This window comes from Gracilinanus agilis, chromosome 2 (genome assembly GCF_016433145.1).
Source record: "Gracilinanus agilis isolate LMUSP501 chromosome 2, AgileGrace, whole genome shotgun sequence".
NCBI lineage: Eukaryota > Metazoa > Chordata > Mammalia > Didelphimorphia > Didelphidae > Gracilinanus > Gracilinanus agilis.
This window is the reverse complement of record NC_058131.1, coordinates 277205725-277222354: the sequence shown is the minus strand read 5'-3', so window position 1 is coordinate 277222354 and position 16630 is coordinate 277205725. Positions and strand designations below refer to the sequence as shown.

The following is a 16630-nucleotide window of genomic DNA, read 5'->3' as shown; positions in this document are numbered from 1 at the left end:
TTCTCCTTCTTACAATAGTATTCATCCCGTCCCCTTTCCATGCTCTCTTTGTGTGGTATAGAATATCCTATTTTTCTTATTAATTCAAGTTTCCCTTGGTGTCATCTACTATTCACCCCCCCTCTTTTTTCCCCATCCCATTTCATCTTAGACCATTTAGTGCTCCAACCCCTCCCTAGAAGAATAATTCTTCTAATTACTATAATAGTGAATACAGTTTTTTTTAATTACACAAAACATCTACATAAAGAAATACAAATAATTTGATCTCATTAAAGCCCTTAAAGAGGCAAATTTAAAAATAAGAGTTTTCTTTCTTTCCCCTCTGTTTCTTATTTACCTTTTTATGTTTATCTTGGTTTTTGTGGTTGGATATTGAACTTTCCATTTAGTCCTGGTCTTTTCTGTGCAAATACTTGGAAATCTTCCATCTTGTTGAATGCCCATACTTTCCCCTGGAAGTATATAGTCAGTTTTGATGGGTAGGTGATCTTTGGTTGTAGACCCAGTTCTCTTGCTTTTCTGAATATCATATTTTAAGCCTTGTGGTCTCTTATTGTGGAGGCTGCCAGATGCTGCGTGATCCTGATTGGTGCCCCTTGATATATGAATTGTCTCTTTCTGGCTTCTAGTAATATTTTTTTTTACTTGGAAGCTCTTGAATTTGGCTATTATATTCCTGGGGGTTGTCTTTTCAGGGTTTAGTGTAGAGGGTGATCCATGGATCCTTTCAGTGTCTATATTGCCTTCTTGTTGTAGAACTTCAGGGCAGTTTTGCTGAATAATTTCTTTTAGTATGGAGTCCAAATTTCTATTAATTTCTGGTTTTTCATGAAGACCAATGATTTTCAAATTATCTCTTCTAGACCTGTTTTCTTGATCTGTCAATTTCTCAATAAGGTATTTCATGTTTCCTTCTATTTTATCAGTCTTTTGACTTTGCTTTATTTGTTCTTGCTGTCTTGAGAAATCATTGGCTTCTAATTGCCCAATTCTAGCCTTTAGAGACTGGTTTTCCTTTTCAATCAGGTCTATCTGGTTCTTCAAGGCTTCCAGCTGGTCATTTCTGGTCTTCAGTTTGCTTATCAATTCATTTGATTTCTGAGCCTCACTTTCCAATTGCAAAATTTTGCCTTTTAAACTGTTATTTTCTTGCCAGACCTCTTCCATCTTTCTCATAATCTCAGATTTGAACTCTTCAAGATCTTGTGACCCATTTTCATTTTTTTGGGAAGGTTTGGATGTCTTTAATTGTCTGAATAAGGCAATCTGATTCTCCTTGTATGGAGCTAGGGAGCAGTTTTTGCCTGAGGCTACTTCGTGAGTCTCCTGGTTTCTCTGGGGACCCTCCTGGGGTCTCTGGTCTAGCCGTTTTCAGGGTCGAGCCACCGTGTTCCTAGCCAGCTGCCCAGAGCCCAGAACTTGGCCCATGTTTGCTCTTCTACCTGGGGTTTTCCCCTGAGTCTGAGCACGCTGAACACTGCTACTGCCTCTCTCAGCCCCACTCCAGTGTCCAAGGTCAGAGTTTTCCAGCCTCCTGGGGTCTCTGGTCTAGCTGTTTTCAGGGTCAAGCCCCCGTGGTCCTAGCTGGCTGCCCAGAGCCTGGAACTTGGCCCACGCTTGCTCCTCAACCTGAGATTTTCCCCGAGTCTGAGTGGGCTGGACGCTGCTGCTGCCTCTCTCAGCCCCACTCCCATGTCCAAAGTCTGAGTTTTCCAGCCACCTGGGGTTTCAGGTCTTGCTGCTCTCAGGGGCAAGCTCCTGGTAGTGCCAGCTAGCTGCCTAGGGGCTAGATTTTGTGCCTCCACTTGCTCTAACTCTGGAGTGCAGCCTCTGACTCTGGTACTGTGGGTGGGAGAGGGGTGATCCGCTCGCGTTTTGATGGGAGCTATTTCCCCCCCTTATAGCATAGAAGTGACCAAATCCCACATACCTTTGATACTGCGCCCTATTGTGGGGTCCCTTCTTTCATCTGGATTTTGTTTTCTTGTCCTTTGGAGGTATGCTATATCTGTTTGTAAGGAGAAAAAGTCACCCTGCCTCTACTCTGCCACCATCTTAACTCCCCGTATTCCTTCATTCTAACAATGGGGTCAACCTGCCCAAATTCAAAAGACGGGGTTATAACCTCTAAGAAACCTTTTGGTTTCTTTTACCCTTTCACTGGCCCTTTGAAAACACAACCAGAAAAATGTCTCTCACCTTTTCAATGTCTTCAAGTGTCCTGTAGTATTTGGCTTCTGTTTCTTGAATTTCTAGCAAGCAGCAATTTCTTTTGTCATCTTCTGTCATTCCCATTTTCTAGAAAGAAAATATTCCTTAGGTCAGTGAGATTTCCAGTTCCTCACGGCCCAGAGGCTGGAACTCCCTACACCTGGCTTGCTGGAGTTGTCTGGACTGAGGTCATGTCCTTTTAATTTAGTATTGATAAGAGTGATTGTGATAATGACACATACTCCCAGGCATTATGGGCTTTCTCTCTTCAATTTCCATTCATGCCAACTGTCAGGATTCAGAAATCAAATGATCTCCATCTAGCTATTATTTGTAGCTCTTGGAAAGTATTAAACCCCATTAAACCAAGTGCAATAATAATGATGATGATGACAATAATGTTAGCTGACATTTATATAGAGCTTGGAGGCTTCCACACCTGAGCTGTAATCTACTGGGTGCTGTTAATTACACAGACTGTTAGTTCTTTGAGGGCAGGGTCTATTTAATTGAGGCTATTTAATTGAGACAATTCACAGACCCCTGCTTATGATCTGAAGAGTCCCAAGAGTTAACAATGGAACAGATCTTAGGGATCATTTAATCCAATGCTCTCATTTGACACAGAGAAAGAACCTAGAATGTAGAAAAGTAAAGTGAGACAGCAGAGGTAAAATTTGAACACAGGTCTTGACTTCAATTCTACTATACCACACCATCAGCTGTCTTCTAACTATCGGATAAGACTTTCTCCAAAGAGCTTCTAGCTACATGCTAAAAGGGGGTAGAAAATAAAATATCTCATCAGTGAGGTGTTGGCTAGAACTTGAACATTTAGAGCATCTATTTTATTTTTAAGCATCACCTTCATTTCTACATTTTATTGCAAGAGTCTTCTCATAAAGATTGTTTTTTAAAAAGGTATCCAAGGGAGGGAGGGGAAATAGTTCAGCAAAAATAGTCTTCGCATGAACTCAGTCTAATATTATTTCGCCCCCATAATTTCCTGCCACTGCAAAGTTGGGAAGAGGTATATTTTTCTCATTTCTTCCAGTCTGGGCCTTATTCAACAGGTGAGATGCCTAACTTGGTACAAGAGAGATGGTAAGGATGGAGTCTTCTAGACCAGAAGTATCAAACATGCAGGCTATAAGTTAGCCAGGTTAAAATGTAACTGGGTAATAGTTAATGAAATAAATAAAACAAATATTAGAACAGTAATGTGTCAGTTTAGTGCATCTTTTTTATTTTGAAGCACCATCTTCATTTCTACCTTTTACTCTAAGAGTCTTCTCAAATATTTTTTTTTCCTTTAAACACTTACCTTCCACCTTAGAATCAATACTATGTATTGGTTCTAAGGCAGAAGAGTGGTAAGGGCTAGGCAACGGGGGTTAAGTGACTTGCCCAGGGTCACACAGCAGGGAAGTGTCTGAGGACAGATTTGTACCTAGGACCTCCCGTCTCTAGGCCTGGCTTTCATTCCACTGAGTCACCCCAGTCACCATCAAGATTTTTTTTTTTTTTTAAAGAAAAGTGTCTAGGGGAGGGAGAGAAAACAGTTCAGCAAAAGTAGTCTTCAATACTGCAACAGTAAATGTGTGGTTTACTAAGTGAACATGTGGTCTAGTTTAGAGGCTCTTGTTTTTATCTGAGTTTGACACCACTGTCTAATGCTTTCTAGAGCGCTTTCCTCCCTAACAACTTTGTGAGGTGGTCAGTATAAATATTCTTATCACCACTGTACAGAGTTAAGGCTCTCACAAATTAAGGGATTTACCTACAATCATTCAAGTGGATCTACCAAGGTAGAATATGAACCCAGATCTCCTGACCTGCAAGTCCACTATGTCATAAATGGTACAGTACAACAAGCTATAAGAGTTCTGAGAGGAACTCACAGTTATAGGGGACTGAAGTTCAAGGCCAGGTAAAGAAAGGATTTCCAAGGTACACTCTGCTTTCTAGAAGCCTTTCTTTCTTATTTCAGGGAGGAAGCAGCCTAGCTATGGATTTTTGTGGTAGGAGTAAACCAGGACAGAGTAACTAGTGATTCCCTCACTGGCATCTTTAGAACAGCTACATATATAAACAGGGCAGCATAGAGAAATATATCCAGATGTCAATAAAGTTCAAACTCTGTGCTTCCACTGCCCAAAACAAATTCTGGAACATCTACCCCCCTATTCCCAGGGTTGGTGCGCTCAGTAAGGAAAGATGGCAGATCCCTGCCACAAATCTTTTCTTTCTTAAGCTAAGATTCAGTCTCATGTTTAAACAATGGAGGTGGGCAGAGATTGTTCTCAGGACTTTCAAATGTTAAACATTTTTATTGCTGCTTAAAAAAAGGGGGGGTGCTTCTGGCTTCTATCATCTTTTTTACTCTACATGCTTTCATTGGACATGGAGAAGAGATAAGAGATTCCATAACACTACCAATGAGGATAACTCTTGAAAAGGCCAATCCGTGAGGAGATGGGGTAGAGAAAGTAAATCACACTAGTCTATTTGCTAGCTTCTCATTTTAATTAATTATTCTTACTGTGTACTAGTTCCAAGAGAGAAGAGAAGGAAGGGCTAGGCAATTTAGGTTAAGTGACTTGCCCAGGGTCACACATCTAGGAAGTGTCTGAGGCCAGACTTGAACCTAGGATCTCCTGTCTGTGGGGCCTGGCTCAATCCAATGAGCAACCCAGCTACCCTCTAATTAATGCTCTCTTGATTACTCCATCAAACAGGCCAAAGAGGGGGCATTTATCTTTGTCAGGATGGTAGGAAATGGAGTGGCTGAGAGCAAACTGAGAATGGACTAACTCCAGAATTGGCACAATCAAGCTGAGCAAATAACATACTCATCCTGACTACTCTGATCCATCACCAGCCACTGGCTGGTTGGATTCCGATCACTTCCATAAACATTTGTAATACTGTGTATCTCAGGATGCTCTGTATTTATGAGTGTTTGCTTTTCTATCTTATACCAGAAAGATGCAAAGCTATGTGAAAGCCGGCTTAGCCTCCTCTGGTATCTGTCACTTACCTGCATATATCTAATCTGAAAGCATGAGGGAAGAAGCACAAACAGTTAGCGATGCCCACACTCTGGCACTTCAAGCTGGGCTTGGGAAAGAGCCAGGCCCCAGCTTTCCAATATTCCACCAATGACATAAGAAAGCACATTACAGTCAGTCACACCTGCACATACATCATGGCTCCATGCAGGAAGAAAGGCAGCTCTGGAACTCTGCAGGGCCACTGGACACTTCCTCACATCCTGACACATGTAGACTGCCTCAAAGAAAAGTGATGACTTGTCCTTTCCCAGGTCTTTCCCCTAGGCCAGAGAGCTCCTGACCGTACTTTTCTTTGCAAGCCACACAATTCAATTCAATGCACTTGCAAGGGCACATGAAGACCAAAATTACATTCCTTACCCTCAACGAGTTTACATTTCTACTTGAAGAGTCGGAGGGACAGAATAGATCACTACTGCCTTCTGCTGATAGCATTAGGCTAATTTGAGGCATAACAGGAGAAAATAAAACCACCTGCTTTATCTCCAAGAGGTTGCAGGCATCAAGCACCATTTCCATCCTGCCAGGGATCAACGGGGCCACTCTATAAATGTTTCAGTCCTCCGGCTGGGAGATTAAGGGCTGCACAAAGCAGCACTTGTAATACATCCATCTCTTCCCTAGAACACAGATAAGCAATCTTCCCTTATGCTCCCTGGCAGGCTTTGAAAATAAATCTTAGGACTTTTCATGTGCATTTCGAGATCAAATAAACACCCCCAAATAGGGACATCATCCAGAGATAGGGGGGAAAAAAAAAGAACACATTCTCTCCAAGGGAGAATGGATATGAAGATGACGATATGGATATTGGGCTATTTGTGCAGGCAGAAATGTTCATTCAATATAGAATTCCTTCATTTTCCACCATTTCAGTTTTTATTGCTAAGTTTATATCTTAATCAAAAGGCAAGTCTTAGTCCTAGCATAAAACATCTAGGTGTCAAAGAGGCCTTGGTGAAGAAAGGGACTAAAACTTCTTTCAGTCACCATTGATTGTTGAATTCAAAATGATTAGCAGGGAAATCGTATTTAGACTTCAGGTATGAACACTGGGAAGGCCCTGGGGGTGGGGGGGAAGGAGGAGACCATTGAAACAAGCCACATAGTATTTATGGAGATTAATTGGGATCAATGATATGAACAGGCTTGGTTTGGAAACCACTTTCTCTCATGAAGGTGGACTAGAGACAGGCTCTTCTAAAAACATGCGAAAAAGGAACATGCCCCTTCCTCTTTCCTTGGAAATGTCCATTCTGACTTTGAGGGTGAAATTCTACCTTGGGAATTCTCAGCAAGTTCGTGCCTGTGGGTCAAGGGAGGTAGATGGCTAGGCACTGTCTGTAGGTATTTTTCAGAAACAAGGAGTTGTCCATGTAAAGGGAAAAATCAATAATCAATGTCTTAATCAATGCTTCATGAGTGTGTTTAGGATACCATAATAGAGTGATAGGATATAAATGTGTGATTCGTACTAAGAATATAGTCCCGGACAAGAGAATCTGTATATGTAACCAGATTAAAAATTTGGTTCCAAGGTAGTTCTTGAGTAAGAATGTTAAGTGTGTGTATTTACTATCTTAATCATAAGTGTGTTACAACTATACCTAAGTGTGTAATTATATATTATATGATTCTATATATTATATGAGTCTTTATAATAAATAAATTCAATGGACTGAGAAACCAGAGAGGTCTCAAAGATCATGGGAGATGGAATCAAACCTGAGGAAGTTAGGGATCTCTCAAAAATAATACTGTGAAGTGCAGACATGAAGCTATAAAAGAGTGTGAATTTTGTGACTTGGGGTCTCAGACTTCAAATTGGGGAGTCGGTCAGTAGACCTCTGGCCTGTATGATTTTCTTGCTCACAATAAAGTCAGATCTTTACTCAGAAGGGTTTTTTAGGCTCATTTCTTTCATCAGTCTGAACCACATTTGATCTTTATACTGTCTCCCTGGGTTCTGTGTTTGGCTTCTGTTTTGTACATTTGGGAAAGGGGGAACCACCAAGTAGAAATTAGAATCCACCTTGCTCTTCAGAGCAGATTTGTTTGGTGTGAAAAGTAAAGTCTGGGCCCTGAAAGGCCCTGATTCACATCTGTCTCTAATGTGGTACCAGTAAAACCGACAGACGCTCCCTCGGAATGAGAAATGTCTCTTTGAAAAGCACTTTGGGGGATGTTTTTCCCCCTCTGCTGTCTTTTCTTTTACCACCAGCTGGTTAGTGCTACACTAAGGAAAAAAAAACACTTAAATTTGGTGTCTGGGAAATATCCAATTTTGTTCAGTGGCGGCACATAGATTCACAAAAACAGCAACACGCACAGAGAGGACTTGTCAGTAGTTTAGAGCAGCAGCGAAGCCTCTGGGTCATAAAGTCCTAATAAACTCTACCAGCATGTTTCTGCCTTCCTTACACATGCATCAAATGTGATCAGGGAAGACTGGTGGCCTTAGGTAGGAGCGGTTACAACTGGTAAAAATATGCAATGAGAAGCTGGCCTCAGACAGATTATTAGTCAAGTTGCTTGGAAGTAAATATACTTGCCACATAAAAGATGCACAGCTGGCTAATTGAGCCGATATCAGCCTCATCGTTCTGTGTACAAAAGGATGAAATGATACCCGCTGTGTGCAACGGAGACCAAGCAACTATTTGTAATGCTGTCGTTGCAGTGAGAACTTAGAACTTTACAAATCCTTCAGAGGAGGATTCCATAGCCGCACATTAAAAAAAATCTTACAAATGGTACCAGTGGCTCTAATCTAGTTTCTTTCTGTCTCTTCACAAAGGCCCAAACAATCAGAAGAGATGCATCAGCAGATTTTGAGGATTGCAGTTTCTGAGTCGAAGGCAAGGAGTGGGGGTGGGGATCCACATATATATATACACACACACACCAGAGCAACATTACCATAGGCTGTTGGACTTCCACTTTAATAATGTCCTCGTAGATATCATCACCTTCATCTTCACACGGGACGCAGTCATAGATATCCTCCCCCAGATCATGTTCACTGAAACAAGATGAGCACAATATTAGGGATGAACAGGCATGTTCCTATAACCCTACAAATGAGCAAGGCAAACCGAGTCAATAAACAGCAAGGAATTGGTGGCTCTAAATTAGTTTTAGGATCCTGTCCAATAAATGAACAGCACTGAAGTTGCATCTGCAATGGGCAGTGTGAAATAGTGAGGGCAGGCGATGAGCCAAGATCCGCAGGCGGCTTTACCATGATTGTCTTGGTGCCAGGAGACATAGAAGATGAAAGTTGGAAGAGCCCTCAAAACACAGAGCTTAGAATGTTAGGATTGGTGGAGCAAAACAGAGAATATTAAAATCCAGAATTGTATAATGTTGGAGTTAGAAAGGACTTAATTTATCTGGTCCAACTCTCCAATTTTACAGAAAAGGAAGTATGTAGTAAAAAGAGGTGATCATCCTGACTTGAAAAATGCCAAGTAGCCATTGTCAATGGCATGGTCAAGACTGAAATAATCAGGGGGCAGCTAGGTGGCTCAATGGATTGAGAGCTAGATCTAGAGACAAGGTCCTAGATTCAAATCTGGAGATACTTCCCAGCTGTGTGACCCTGAACTATGTTGGTAATACCATGCTAAGTGCTTTACAAATATTATCTCATTTGATCCTTACAACAATTCTGTGAAGTAGGTGCTATTATTATCATCATTTTTTTCCACTTGAGGAAATTGAAGCAGGCAAAGGTCAAGTGACTTGCCCAGGGTCACAAAGCTAGTAAATGTTTGTAGGACGGAGCATGTCATATTGATTTCTGGTTTTCTTGATTCCAGGCTTAGTGCTCTGTCTATTGAGCCATTTAGCTTCCATTAACACCCTGCCATAAGCTTTCTGGTATGACTTTCATGCCAGGTTCCTAAAGTATCTTACATTCAATTAGTTTAATATATTCCTTAACAACTCTCTCTGAAAGTAAAGACAAAGAATTCGTCTCCTCATTTTCTGCTTCATAGTCAAGGAATCAAAGTGCCAAAAAGTAAGCCCTCAAAAGCCAAAACATTAGGTAGCCCACAGAGATCAAATTAGGAGTTCCTTGTTTCCAGTGTGTCCTGCTCCCCATATTTCTATTTGCAAGAAAAAAAATTTAAAGAAAAATAACCTATTACCTTTAATACCTCCAACATATCTATAAAATTATGCAGCCCAGACTTTCTTCTGCTTTTACAAACCCCTGCAGACATTTCCAGGTAGAACATAAAAGGGAAATATGTAGGTATGTCATTTCTAATATATATGCCTGGAGAACCTGCCTGGGAGGGTGCCCTGAGAGTTCCAAACATAAACTGTCTAATCTAAATGTTTAAAGTACAAAATGATTTTTTGTCAGTTGATGCCAAGGGCATTAGCACCTGAAGTCCCAGGGCTTCATGGTCTATATCAGCGGTTCCCAAACTTTTTTGGCCTACTGCCCCCTTTCCAGAAAAAATATTACTTAGCCCCCTGGAAATTAATTTTTTTAAAATTTTAATAGCAATTAATAGGAAAGATAAATGCACCTGTGGCCATCACTGCTCCCCCGGGATCGCTGCAGCACCCACCAAGGGGCAGTAGCGCCCACTTTAGGAATCACTGGTCTACATTACTTCATGGAAAATGGATTCCGTATACAACCATAATCCAAGAAGAATGTTTGTGTGTGTGTGTGTGTGTGTGTTTGAGGGAACCCAGTAAGGAGGACAGTGAGGTTTAGGGTTATCAATAAGTGATTAGAGAAATGCAAACTTCTCAAACAACTCTGAGATAACACCTCAAATCTGTCATATTGCCCATGAAAGAAATGGAAAATTACAAATGTTAGAGGAGATGTGAAAAAAATTGAGACACTAATAAACTGTTAGCAAAATTGTGATCTTATTTAATCATTTTGGAGAATAATTTGGAACTGTATCCATAAGGACATAAAATTGTGTGTACCCATTGACTCAGTGATACCATTAGTAGGTTTTGTATCCCAAAGAGATCAAAGGAAAAAGGAAAAGGACTTAATTGTACAAAAATTTTTCCAGCAGCTTTTTTTTTGTGGTAGCAAAGACCTGGACACTGAAGAGTTGTCCATCGAATAGCTGAACAAGTTGTGGTATGTTATTGTGATAAAATACTCTTGTGCCATTAGAAATGACAAGGAGGATAATTTCAGAAAAAACTGGGAAGACATATAACGTAATACAAAGCAAAGTGAACAGAACCAGGAAAACACTGTACACAACAGCACTATTGTAAGATGACAAACTAAGAAAGAAGTAGCTACTCTGCTCAAGACAATGATCCAAAAAATAAAATAAAACAGATTCTAAGAAACCTTAAAAAAAAAAAAAGACAATGATCCAAGATAATTCCAAAGGAGACATGATAAAAAAAAAAATTATCTCCACCTCAAGAGAAAGAACTGATGAACTGAGTGCAGATTGAAGTGTACTTTTTTTTACTTTTCTTATTTGCAATATGGCTAATGTGAAAAAATGCTTTGTATGACATCACATGTATAATCATATCAAATTATTAATCTCTTCATTGGGTGGGTGAGGGGCAGGAGGAAGGGAGAGAATTATTAATTAAAATTAAAAATTAAAAAAATAAATGTTAAAATTTTTTTCACAAGTAACTGAGATATATTTGATGAAAAAATAAAATGTTAAAATGACCATCATTAAGAATTCTGACATCAGATCACTGATATTGTAAAGGAAAAATCTACCATCAACTGGTTTCATAAGACTATCAGTGAAATTCCCTTTTAAACTATTGTGGGATCATTTGGGTCTTATAGAGTAGAAATGAAGGAAGAAGGAGAAGGGTCATGGAACAGAATTTTCTGCTCCATCTAGTTTCCAGGCAAACTATCTATCCATAAAGCAAACAATCTCTTTTGTTTTACAAGTTGACAAAATTGATTTCCATTCATGATTCTTTCATGATTTTGATACAGAAATTGACCAAACGGATCTAGAACAGACAGGTCAAGCACACAGTCCATGGGCCTCCTGAGGGCAGCCTGAACCAGCTTAAAATGTAGGTCCTGTCCTATTTTAATGTGTTGACGTATTAATTTTTTAAAAAGGGATATATATGTATATATATATGTGTTCATATATATATACATATATATATATATATATATAAGACTTTCTACGTCAATATGTGGCACACAAAGATACTTACATATGGCTTAATGGCCTTGGTTTCCATTTGGATCTGTCAGTAATGACCTAGAGTGTGAACCACACTGGCCCTAACCTATAGATCAGAGGTCTGCTACCTGAGGTGTGCAAGTGGGGAACACAAGAGCACAAAACACGTTTGGCTCCAAACTGAGAAGGGCTTAGAGGATAGCTGACTTCTAGAGCCCCCAACCCTGCTTAGTTTTTCTCCTCATATAAAAAAAAGCACTAGTAGACTTTTATGCTACTCAAGCACAAAGCTCCATTTCTTGCTGTGAAGGGAAGCCCAGCACATTTGTGCCAGCTCTTTCTTTGTGCCAGGGTTTCCTTTCAACCCGGCGGGCGATAGGATCTCACATCCTGTGTTCAAAGGTCGGCTCCACCAAAGCTCACTTCCAGAAGTCACTGAAATGCTGCAGAATGTTCCCCGGGACAACCCGGGCCAGAGGAAACATTCAGGTGGATGAGGAGAGGGGAGGTGGGGGAGGTGTGTGGGGAAATGATAATGTAGGATGACTGCCAGCGGCACACAAAACCCTAGTGGAACTGTAATCCAATAAACTTGAATTAAAAATAAACATGTCCCCAAAGCACTAATCTATTGCATCAACTGTAGTTTGGGGCTGTGCTTTTCCCCCTTCACTTTGCAAGGGTGGAAGGAGGAATAGTTGTTTTAACGTGGCCATGCTGGGTTGTGAGAAGCAGCATGGAGTAGTAAAAAGTTAGCCTTGGTGCAAAGGAAGACAGAAGGAACTTGACTCTGCTTTCACTGTGTGATCTTGAGCAAATCATGTAACTTCTCATGGTCTCAGGAAAGTACTCTTTAAGACTATATGTTGGGGGCAGCTGGGTAGCTCTGTGGATTGAGAGCCAGGCCTAGAGACGGGAGGTCCTAGGTTCAAATCCAGCCTCAGACACTTCCCAGCTGTGTGACCCTGGGCAAGTCACTTGACCCCCATTGCCCACCCTTACCACTCTTCCACCTATGAACCAATACACAGAAGTTAAGGGTTTAAAAAAAAAAAAGACTATATGTTGCTAAGGGGCAGTGGATAGATCACCAGGCATAGAGTCAGAAGGACTTGGGTTCAAATATGACCTATGACACTTCCTAGCTGTGTGATCATGGTCAAGTCACTTAACCCTATTTGCCTAACCCTTGCCTTTCTATATTAGAGTTGTTATTAAGACAGAAAGTAAGCATTTTAAAAAAAAGACTATTATGTTGCTGGTCTGCATTGCTAGAGAGGATTTTCTCATTGGGAGTTCATCATACAAAACCTCTGGTGCTCTCCAGCCAAAAGACCATGGAGGCAGGGAAGTAAGAGGCCTGGGTCTCACACTTAAAGGTGGTCAGGTATAAGAAAGATAACTAAGAAGATAGCTTTCTGTATAACTCACTTTTATTTTATTTAAACCTTTACCTTTGTCTTAGCATCAATTCTAAGACAGAAGAGTGGAAAGGGTTAGGCAATCAGGTTTAACTGACTTGCCCAGGGTCATACTTCTAGGAAGTTACTGAGAGCAGATTTGAACGCAGGTCCTTCTGACTCAAGGTCTGGCCCTCTATCTATTGTGCTACCCAGTTGTGCTGGTATTAAAAAGGTTCATCTGAGTCACAGGTCTCTGGCAATCAGTGAGGAGGATACCAAACAGTGCCTTGAGATCTTCCCTCTTTGGCATACTTATGCCTACCTAAAAGGGCATACATTAGAGAAAAATGGCTGGGGGCATCAGACATTGGCTTCAGTCATTAGCCTTGGATGATCCCACACCACTAAGTCAGCTAGGCAGCTCATAAAGAAAGGCCATTGTCAAGTAGACCAAGTAGAGACAGGGAAGTTTTCAGAGGGGCTAAAATTAAGCAAAGTTGAAAGGCAAATTAAGTCTTTCACTTCTACTTCCTCCAAATTGGAGGTTGGCTTGGAGATGGTCTATTGACAAGGGTAGGGCAAGAAAGACAGGGGGAAAGCCCCAAGCACTTGTGGGGGTTTTTTTTCTTCGAATTTTAGAATGTTAAAACCAGAAAAAGACCTTAGAGAGACATGGATTGTTAGAAAAGAAAGTGACCTTAGGCCACTGGATGGTGGTAGTTAGAAGGAAACTCTTTGCTTTTTGGGAAAAGGAAACTGAGGCTCAGAGAAGTTATTTCGCCTCCTACTACTTTATTGGGTTGTTGCAAGAATAAAAGGATCTGTGCCCAGACTCTGTAAATTGTAAGAAGCTATGTAAATCTAAAGGATGATTGAAGGATTATTCTCTCTCGACTGTCCCTCAAAGGACTTGGAAATCACCACAGCAGAACTAGTGTGGGTACAGACCAATGACCATGACACATCAGGGAGGAAGATTTGGCATTGTTACATTATTCCCTGCTCCTTGCCATGTCTGTTTCTTTTTATGAATGTTGCTGTGTGCACACATGGCTTACTCAAAACATACAGGGCTGTCTGTCATGGATCTTGCTACACCTGCTCAGCTTTTGCTGATTCACCCAGAGACCTGCAGGTATAAACAAACAGCCAGGAAATCTGCAGGGAGCGCTGCCTTCTCTGATCTGAATGCTGAAAAATTGAATGTGGTTGCTCTTCTTACTTCTGAAAAGTGTTTGTGCTGTCTAGTGTAGGGAAGCCTATGGAAGGGGGAGCTAGCTGGTGTAGTAGACTGAACACCTGGTGTTCAGCCTGGAGTTGGCAAGACCTGAGTTCAAATCAGATATTTATTAGCTGTGTGACCCTGGAAAAGTCATTTAACCTTGTTGGCCTCAGTTTCCTCATATGTCAAATGAGCTAGAGAAGGAAATGGCAAACCATGCCAGTATTGTTGCCAAGAAAATTCCCAAATGGAGTCAAAAATTGGGAGACATGTTTAAAACAATCAAATAGCATTAGACTAGACTCTAGAAGAGTCTTAGGTTTCCACAGGCAATCTATTTAGTTTAATCCCTTCCTGAAGTTTGTCTGGCCAGAAACCTACAAGGGAAGGGAATAAACATTTCTATAGCGCCAACAGGCACTGTGCTAAGCATTTTGCAAATATGATCCCATTTGATCCTCACTACAACTCTGTGAGGTAGGTGCTCTAACTATTCCCATTTTATAGTTGAGGAAACTGAAGCAAACAAGTTAAGTGACTTGCCTAGGATCGCACAGCTAGACAGTGTTTTAGGACAGATATGAACTCAGGTCTTCCTCTCTCCTGGTCCAGTTACAATAGAGGTACTATAGTCATAGCATCCACTGTAATAATTTGAAGCCAAGGGACAGTGGAAAAAAAAAAAGCAGATGCCCATGGAGTGAGGTTTGGGGAAAGGGAAGACCCTTTTCTATTCCCAAGTATCTTCTGGTGGCTGTACCAGGATTGATTAAATACATTCATTCTCTTGGTATCTTTCCTTTGAACTTCGGAGCAAAACTAGGTTTGGCACTGTACTGGCTTTGCAAATATTTACATCACTCTGGGCCTCAGTTTCTTTATCTGAAAAATAGCCTGGATAGAGAAACTCTGAAGTTCCAAATCTAGGTGTATGATCTAGATCTATGTCTAGGTCTACAATCCTCTAATTTTGTAAATCACTCATGTATTTATTGTTAACAAAGGGATTTATATGGATTATCTCAGCTGAACTTCAAAGTCACCCTGGGAGATATGATGCAGGGATTTTTATGCTTCCTTTATAAATGAGGAAACTGAGGTCCATGATAAGTCAAGTGACTAACTCAAGGACTCCTACAGCTTGGAAAAGGGAACAGAACAGGAACTTGACCAGGGGCTTCCGATTTCTGGTCTAGAACTCTTCCCACAACACCAAGCTGCCTGCCTCTCATACAAGCATTGATAAAATGCTCTGGTATTACTTGGAAGGGGGCAACTAAGTGGCACAGTTGATGAAGTATTGGGCTTGGAGTCAGGAAGATTCACTTTCCTGATTTCAAATCTGACCTCAGATACTAGCTGTGTGACCTTGAGTAAGGCACTTAACCCTTTTGGCCTCGGTTTCCTGATCTGTAAAATGAGCTGGAGAAGGAAATGGCAAACTACTCCAGTATCTTTGCCAAGAAAACCCTAAATGGGATCACAAAGAGTCAGACATGACTGAACAAAACAACTCAACAACAAAAATTTCCTGGGAGAGAAAGGAAGCATGTTAAGCCTCTCTGTCATTCATTATAACAGATTAATTTATTAGACAACAAGAAGAGTCTTTCCTGATGGAAAGGATAGAAAAATATGGATGAGAAGTATAAGGAAGGGCATAAATCAAATGATATTGGGAGGCCTTAGTTAGCACCTGCAAGTTGGCAGAAAGTTTTGGTGTGGTTAGTGGCACCAAGAGCAAAGATCAAAACAAGTAAAACAAACTTCAGGGCATTCATAATTCTACTGAGGTTCTTCTGTCTTTGTATTAGTCTCCCTGTACTTCCTTAAGCCTGGGTACCATCTGTTAAATCTCCCTGCATTAGTTCAAGTCTCTCTCCTGCCTCCTTCTCTGCACAAAGTCAGGAGCAAGAGATGTTCTGGAGAATGGACTAAGAGGACCTGTTCATTGAACTAGAGATGGCTGCCAGCCTCATCAGAAATATAGAGCAAACTCTTGATTATCTGGTATTCTGCAGATGTGGATCTATTAACCAACCCTTCTTCAGCTGTACATTCTCAATCCAACTTTTATTTGAAACAGGCAAATTGGAGGGAAAATACCCATATGAGTCATAAAAAAAGCTTCTAGAGAATGTCTAGGGTTCAGTTCCTGCTTGGCTTATCTATCCGCTTATATCCATGACTTCTTCAGACTCAGACAGTGATAGCTGATGTTCCCAGTGATGACCTTGATGCCTGGCAAGATTGGAAAAAACCTTCTGAGTCAGCACAGCAGGGTCTGGTCATGTTTAGTCTAGCTTTGGGCCTAAGTGGTATTTTACTGCATTCTAATTCTTTAACAGTTGGTCATCCATGAAGGGTGTGTATGTGTTTCTGTGGGTGTGTTGAGACTCACTTAACAGGCTACTTAGTTCTCCCGTTTCATTTCTCAATCCTAGTGGGCTTAGGCACACAGTAGGTGCTCAACAGATATTTTTGAGTAACTTCTATTTTCCAGTCTGGTCTCACATAAAGGATTTAATTAAGACTTTTCAA

At 40.8% G+C, this 16630-nt stretch overlaps 1 protein-coding gene across 2 annotated transcripts in view; it reads right to left on the bottom strand.

The window, feature by feature from the left end:
• VAV2 (vav guanine nucleotide exchange factor 2) overlaps positions 1-16630 on the bottom strand; it is a 486321-nt gene that overhangs the window by 83199 nt on the left and 386492 nt on the right. The window contains exons 5-7 of one of the 2 annotated variants that reach the window (XM_044663948.1): positions 8208-8310; positions 5255-5269; positions 2203-2301 (exon numbers count right to left, since the gene is read on the bottom strand). In XM_044663948.1, the coding sequence (XP_044519883.1) occupies positions 2203-2301; positions 5255-5269; positions 8208-8310 (217 nt within the window). The remainder of the gene's footprint in view (positions 1-2202; positions 2302-5254; positions 5270-8207; positions 8311-16630) is intronic. The other variant, XM_044663949.1, reaches the window with a different exon arrangement.